Source organism: Montipora foliosa, chromosome 4 (genome assembly GCF_036669935.1).
Source record: "Montipora foliosa isolate CH-2021 chromosome 4, ASM3666993v2, whole genome shotgun sequence".
Taxonomy (NCBI): Eukaryota; Metazoa; Cnidaria; class Anthozoa; order Scleractinia; family Acroporidae; genus Montipora; species Montipora foliosa.
The window spans coordinates 35,214,897-35,222,396 of NC_090872.1; the positions used below are offsets into that span (position 1 = coordinate 35,214,897).

The following is a 7,500-nucleotide window of genomic DNA, read 5'->3' on the forward strand; positions in this document are numbered from 1 at the left end:
TCTAAGTACTTTTGCCGCTGGGCTGCCTGCTTCTTAGCCGGACCATTACTTAATCAAGTGTCAGCATCTAAATAATTCCGAATCCTTCCTGACGATGTTAATCTCGGAGTCCGAGTTTTTTTTCAACAAATGTCATCAATGTGCTATGCCAATTCATAGAAACTTCTAGAGTTTAACTTACGTATTTTACAGAGTTAGAAAATTCCAGAAATTTAGCCAATAATAATAAAGAAAAAGACCGTGTGATCTTGCAAGACGCTGATTCGAACCAAAGAGCATAAATTTAGTTTTCTCACAATTAACAAGCAATCTTCCAGGACAAGACACCGTGTAAGGGTAAAGCTTTTCGGTTTCCTTCTGTGGTCCGAGAGTTTTTTTGTCGAGGTAGTCCGGTTTTTCCCCTGGGTGCAAGAGGATTTTTTTTTTCCAAGGTCCGAAACAAGGCTACTCGTATTCGCGTAGCGCTCTGGCTCTCGGACCTTTGAAAAAATCCTCTGGCACCCAGGGGGCATCCGATTTTAAATAAAGGTGCTTGATCGTTTCTTTACATATCAAGTATCTTCGGGCATCCTTGCGGATTTCAACAGATATGTCTTCTGTATCAACCGCAGGTTAGCGACTACACTTATGACAAGTAACTTCCAGGAACGGTTCCCGGGGCTGCGACTAAAAGGTGAACAATGTTAACTTCCCTTCAGCTCCGTTATATCCTTTTCAGATCCATCGTAAAGTCCTAAAGATTTTCCATTATTTTTTCGCACTTTTGCGCCAATTTATATAATTTTATTTTATTTTTTTTTGCCAAAAGGGCACGAGATATCATGTGGTCATCCTATCAAGCACCACAATATCGCTTCTATACGATTTAACGCCTCTCTCAAAGCCCACTGAGCCTATCCCAGCCGTCGCCAGTGTATCACCTGGCTACATTTTCATGAATCTAGTTCCGCTATCTTACTTTTATGCAAGCCCTTTGTCTTCTGCCCGAGAGGTTTTTTGCCACCATATATCTCCTCATACATTCAGCATTCCGGAGGTTCGCATTTGATTCTATTCTTCCTCAATGACTGCTCCTGAGCAGCAAGAAGGAAACCCCCTGTCAACCTTTATCGACTAGTTTGATAAAATAACATTTTCGTGTTTTACTCTCCCACCGACATAGTATCACAGTTTCCTTGGAAACTGACAACATTGTCCAGCATTTCGATCAATCAATCAACAACTTTATTTGAGTGTCTAATCTTCTAGCTTGCCCTCAGGCCTACTAATCGTAGAATGGTCATGTCTTGAATGCCGCCTTGGATCCAAAAGCTTGTTAAAACAGTCTCCACCGAGAAAATCCTCCCTAAACTTAGACGGCCGGTTTGAGAAATCAGTCTGAGAACAATTCGATTCGTACATCTTTCAGTGTAGTAAGTTGTGGAACGGGTGAAAAGTGAGGCCTCTTCGAATTGCGGGGTTAAAATATGTTAGGCTATTCTTTCTTGAAATTGCGCAGCTTGATGTCCTTAGTCTCAGTACTCAACGATTCTATACTAAATAGCCTGCGAGACACTCTGTAAGTATATGTAGGCTAGAACATGCACATGACCACAGCATATGATTCCAAAGGAGGCGAGTTAGCAGCGGCTTTACTATGACGAGTAGTAGGCTGGAGGAGCTTGTGCAACGGGGGCTACACCCTGAGGAGGAGGATATGCACTAAAGCCGATGCCCGTCGGTGCTACATAAACTGCATTTGGCATACCATAACCGAGAGATGGGGGTGGGCCAGGATTAACTGATGGCGGTGGCCTAGTTTGCATTCCACGAAATTGGTATTGCTGTGGTACAGGCTGACCATACTGGGTAGACTGTACTTGAGTCCTTGTCACTGTATTGGTCGCTGTTGCAACAGGAACAGCGTGACTGTTCTCAATTCTTCTTTTCTTCCTCTTCACACAGTAGATGACTACTATTATTGTTGTAATCACGACTACTACAACAACAAGAACACCAACTATGATTCCAGCCTTGCTCGCTGTAAAAGAAGGTAACACACGCATATATGAGGCGCAAAAATCTTAACTACTCTAAACTGATACGACTAGCTTATATCTAGAGCCTGCCTTTTTGTGTGAAACGAATTTGGGGAAACAAATTTAATTCGATGTAACAAACGATCCGTTTTATTTAAAGCAGTACGTGCACATAAATATTCCTCTCCCGTATCAGCGGTAAGACCGAACTGACATTTTCCTTCTGCCCGGACTCTCTATGGTCTGCTGGCCTATTAGCCAAGTGCAAAGAATAAATAACAAGAAGAAAAAACAAGCATTCAAGCCGAGTTAGTCTGTCATATGCATTTATCAAGAGCAAAGCTTAATAATAACTCTGTTGGTAAAACTGAATATTCTTCAATTAACGAATTATTAGTTGTTGTTGTTTGTTTTTTTTTTTTGGCGACATTTAAACAATTCTCGATAGAAAGATTTAACTGCAAAATTTTTATTTGTATATATAGACCCATTATTAACGTAAATCCAATTTTCACAGATCATGAAAATGCCCAATTTAAGGGTCTGTTTACACGGAGGTGGGGTATCCACCTAAGCAGGTAAGCCGCCTATCCATATAAACTCTTATCTTTAAGTCTCGCGTTCCCATGACAGGCCAGGTAACCCGCCAAAGCGGGTTGCGCCCGGTCTGCCAGGCCGGGTAACCCGCCCAGCCGGCGTCACGCACGCGTTTTGCCGGCTCGTGTCACGATATATTGTCTTTGGCGGAGGCGTTGCAGCATTAAAAGTGATAATAAGAAGCCACAGCACTGAAAAGTTGAAGCAAGAGTACCTAGGGAAGTAGCAGAAGGGCATTAACCACCAAAATGCGTCCTCCACCCGCCATTTTTCCTGTTTACATAATACCGACCGCGCAGTAGCCTCGAGAAAGGTCACCCTGGACCCCGGGGTGGTAAGATTGTATGTAAAAGTGAGCTATTTTTCGACCCCTCCTAGGCGGGTTATACCACCTCCATGTAAACAGGCCTGTAAAAGGTCGTCCCCTTTAACTCTTTCGTTCAGTAACCGTCGAATGCCGGTCTGAGTTTTCAGGGTTAGTCGTTCGGGATGAACTAAATAAAAAGTCGAGCTGTAGAAATGGTCGAGTGGCAGGGGGCAGAGACGAGTAGAGAATTAGTGCTAACTGATATTTTCCTCCCACGCGGACAGAAATTCTCACGTGTAAAAGAGTGTCTCGTTTACACGTTAAGTTGAGATTAAAACTAGAAATCTGTTTTACTAAGTCATTACCTTCCTCGTATCTTTTTTCATCTTAAACGTCACGACAAACGAAGAAAAAAGGGAAGTGAATACTTCATTCTTTTCATGTTGACAGAAATGCCACTAAAGAAGCCAATACTTACAACTTTGATTGACAACTGTATATCGTGCTTCAAATCCTTTATAGCTTAGGGTTGCGTCAGATCTAAACCGTATCCAAAGGTACCGACCGCTTGAAGTGATGGTTGGTGCATAAGTTCCGCAATACTTTCCCTTGATGATGCTTGTTGAAGATGAGCCATCCCGTACTTCCAAAAAATCATTGGTGGAGCAAACACCGCTTTCAAGCCTGAAGTAGTTAAAGTTCAACTTGAGTTTTTTTGCACTCGGTGCTGTAATCTTCCAGGTGCACACCATGTTATTTGGATAGGAGGAAGGGTAAGAAGGACTCCTGAATGTCTCACCAGAGGAACTGCTTAGTTGCAAGTTGTTGTTATGAAGAAACGGGCTGCTAAAGGAACATTTGGATGTCGCGCTAACTGTGGAATGGAATATAGATAATCAGTTATCTAACCTTGAACGAACGAACGAACGAACGAAAGAAATTAATTTAGTGTATACTAAAACAGTGGGTAGCGTTGAACGCGTGCGCTGATTGGCTACTCAAACTCCGGATATCATCCACTGCTATTCACCTCCGAGCAATTCGTGCGGAATTTGCTCCCGCAAATGTTGTAATCTTTGCAGGAATAAATGAGTTAAAATCATGTTTTTGTGCTATATTATCTCACTGTTTTAGTAAATACTAAAACAGCTATTCACCTCAGTGTCGGTGGCTAGTGGTGGATACATACCACGTCGTTTCGCGGCTCGGTAAATATCCACAACTAGCCAACTAAACTTCGGTGAATAGTTGTTAAGTATAATGTAAAGTTCGGGTTATAGACGAAAAAAGAGATTGAAGTGATCCTTGCACTTTGCTGGACAATATAAGCTATTTTCTGTTATGGAGACACCTGAAAAATTCAGGCGGCTTTTAACGGACTCGAACCCATGACCCTGCTATGCCCGTGCAATGCTCTACCAATTGGGCTATGAAGCCACTCAGTTGAGAACATTTGGGTTCATTTGTTCCCGTGAAGGACTCGATGAATGAACTGAACGGAGAATGATGGGCCATTTCCGAGTTGCTGCTTGTCTCGTTTTCGAAGTGAGTCTTGGTGCTCAACTATTGTAAGGGAAATGAGTTTGATTTTCATAAGAATACACAACTTATTTCCATTTGAATGGTTGTGCACCAGGACTCGCTTTGAAACTGAGGCATGCAGCAACTCGGAAATGGGCTATTATTATTATCACCGCGGCAGATTTGAACATGTTGAACTGCGCTCATTATAATGCACATTTTTCGTGGTCCACTTACCTGGCCTAAAGGCAACAAAGGAAGCACTGAAAGATCCCCGGGAAGGAAAGTAATCGGAATCGCTGACAAACTTTACGAAAATGAATGTGTACCTAGACGCTATTATCGGTGGAAGTCTTGTGCCGCAAAACTTTCCAATGAGGATGCTCGTGGAGAATTTGTCTCCATCACGGATTTCCACAAAATCATGAGTGCAACCAGAAGAGACCTCCAAGTTAAATGAGTGGAAGGTTAGTCGAACAGCAAAAGAAGTTGAGGGTCTCCTAAGACTCCATCGGCAGGAAGTGGCTCGTGGGAAGCTGAGGGGATAATTTGGACTGGTAAGCGATTTGGAGCGGTATGTCTGACTTTGGAAGGATATGGCACTGAACGAACAATCTGAAAGGTATGCATGCGGTTCTTATTAAAGGTCATTAAAGCAAAAAATGTTATAATATTTTTGTTCTCTGCAATTTACATAGGCCTATTTTTTAGGATTAAAAAAAAAAATACTAGTTGCTGGCACAAGATAGGCTCGATTTCTCCATCTTGAGTCCCTCTTCGTTTCTCCTTAAGTAGAAGGGGAGGAGCGCGGGCTACTTTTCCGAGACAACGGCTAGTAATCGAGCCGACGAAACGGAGGGCTCTGATAACTAGAATCAGTCTGGACACGATAGTACAACGCTCTTTGGCATGTTCAGCGGGTGTCGTCTCCTTTTCGATCGAGACACAGGTTACCAATTTGGAGAAGCCTGAGATAGGTTGTAACTTACCAGACGCCATAGATAATTGATAAAGGGAAAAAAGTACTGTGGAAATAAGAAAAAATAGCGTGGTTACTTTTTCTTTACCATATAATTATAGTCTGACATATTCTCAATGAGCTGACTACATCACCCTTCCTCTTTTTACACATTTCACCAGTCATTGTATGGTTCAAAGCGTGCTACTGCTACCTTGCTACGCCCTTAGTCATATTTCTGACAATCACGCACACTGCTCGTAATCGGAGTCCTTAATCCGGTTTAACTGCCGTACTAGAGAAAAATGTCTTCCATAACCTTGGATTAATAAATCAATGAACGTTAGAAGTTTCATGTGAGACAAGTTGATCCCTAAGGCAATATATATTTGAAAACACATGAAGTCAGTGACAATTTCCATTGTCACATTTACTCTTTATGGATGTCATTTTCTGAGTCAATGCATGTCTTACTGAATTGAACGCTCTTCCATGTTTCTTTTCGAATTTGTTCGAATGATATACATGTATTAGTCGTTGGCACATCGATTTTACTTAGCATTATTAACTCTTACACTGAGTCATAACGGGATTGTACCACTGCAGAAATGTCACACACTGTTGATAATCATAATGCACAACACAAAACGAAACAGTTTAATAAGGCCTAAAATGAAACAGTGTCTGGGATCGATATAAAAGAATTTCCGTTTTCGCTGCTCGAAAAAGCATGTTCTCCTTCAATTTAACTTACCAATCAAAGTTAAAACAAATGTATCATTAACACGTTTTTCCCCCATGATGATGTATCGTTGTTATGACTTGCTTGTTTGCGTTTTCCTGCCGGTGTTATGAGACTCTACAATGTGTGATAGTTACAAGTACAGCTGCATGCAAATATACTGCGGTTGCTAAGGATCGCAGCTGCGATGGAAGAACAAACTGTATACATATTTGCTCAACAATGATTTGACGCAACAGCTCCAAATTGATGTCAGTTACAAATGTTTTCACTGTGTCAAGACACTTTCAAGCTTAGTAGTCGGCGTGTGTTTCGATCGACTACTGCTTCCTTTATATCCTTTAAGTTATAATCGTTAAGACGCAGGCAAAGATGAAAATAATCACAAAGGAACTGTATCCTCCTCTTCCTAAATGTCAAAAATTACCCTTTATATGAACAGGAATTAATTAAATTTAAGGTCGAGTTTTTTCTCAAAAATAACAAACACATCACCTCTTGACTTACATGAACGTGGCCTCAAACCCTAAATAAAGACGAGAGGTTACTTCGCATCTCAAAACGTACGGGACAAAAATCAAGCGGTCACAATTAATCCGTGGGAGGCCAGTGTAACCGGCAGCCCAACGGTATAAAACCAGTCGAGTGTCCGGCTTTTTCTTCATCGTGGTCAGATATGACAATTGCCATGTGCTTTGTGCCTCACATTGAAATTAAGCCCTGTTGGCTGGGTTGCTACTTGGGTGGGTGAGGGCACGTAGGATCCTGTGTTGTTGACTTTTTGCTCTTTTTTTTTTTTTTTTGTCTTTCTTCTTTGTAGGCGTAACTTGAATATTATTTTTAAATTCCCTATCCTACGGAATGCGACTTGAAAATATTTTTGCCAGACCTGACCCGATGTTTGAATTCGTTTTTCTTCGATCTTCTTAGTCGCAAATTAAAACGGCAAATGTTTAAAATTTCCCTATCCCGCGGAAACCAACGTGAAAAGATTTTTTGCCAGACCTGACCCACTGTTTAAACTCGGACTGAGATGTCATTGCGTCAACAAGGTGGTTGTTGTTACGAAACTGATTTTTTGCATTGAATCTATAACATTTTGCACGATTTTTGGGCTCATTCATGGAGTGAATTCGTCGAACAACATAATATATTATACCGCTGCCAGTTCGGATTTCGGAAAAACTATTCAACTTCCCATGCTCTAATTCATCTGATAAAATAAAATCTCCTCGGCAGTTGACCAACGTGAAACTACTGTAGGTGTTTTCCTAGATCTCTCCAAAGCTTTTGACACTCTTGACCATCAAATTTTATTTACCAAGCTGGAGCACTATGGTATCCGTGATGTGGCTCT

At 41.4% G+C, this 7,500-nt stretch overlaps 1 protein-coding gene across 2 annotated transcripts in view; it reads right to left on the reverse strand.

Moving 5' to 3' along the window:
- The window catches only part of LOC138000692 (embryonic protein UVS.2-like), a 12,152-nt gene that overhangs the window by 2,270 nt on the left and 2,382 nt on the right, over nt 1-7,500 (reverse strand). The window contains exons 1-5 of one of the 2 annotated variants that reach the window (XM_068847275.1): nt 6,156-6,302; nt 5,433-5,468; nt 4,681-5,058; nt 3,401-3,796; nt 1-2,020 (exon numbers count right to left, since the gene is read on the reverse strand). The exon at nt 1-2,020 is cut by the window's left edge and continues 2,270 nt beyond it. In XM_068847275.1, the coding sequence (XP_068703376.1) occupies nt 1,635-2,020; nt 3,401-3,796; nt 4,681-5,058; nt 5,433-5,468; nt 6,156-6,201 (1,242 nt within the window). In that variant the 5' untranslated portion in view covers nt 6,202-6,302 and the 3' untranslated portion in view covers nt 1-1,634. Of the gene's footprint in view, nt 2,021-3,400; nt 3,797-4,680; nt 5,059-5,432; nt 5,469-6,155; nt 6,303-7,500 lie in introns of those variants that run through there. The other variant, XM_068847276.1, reaches the window with a different exon arrangement.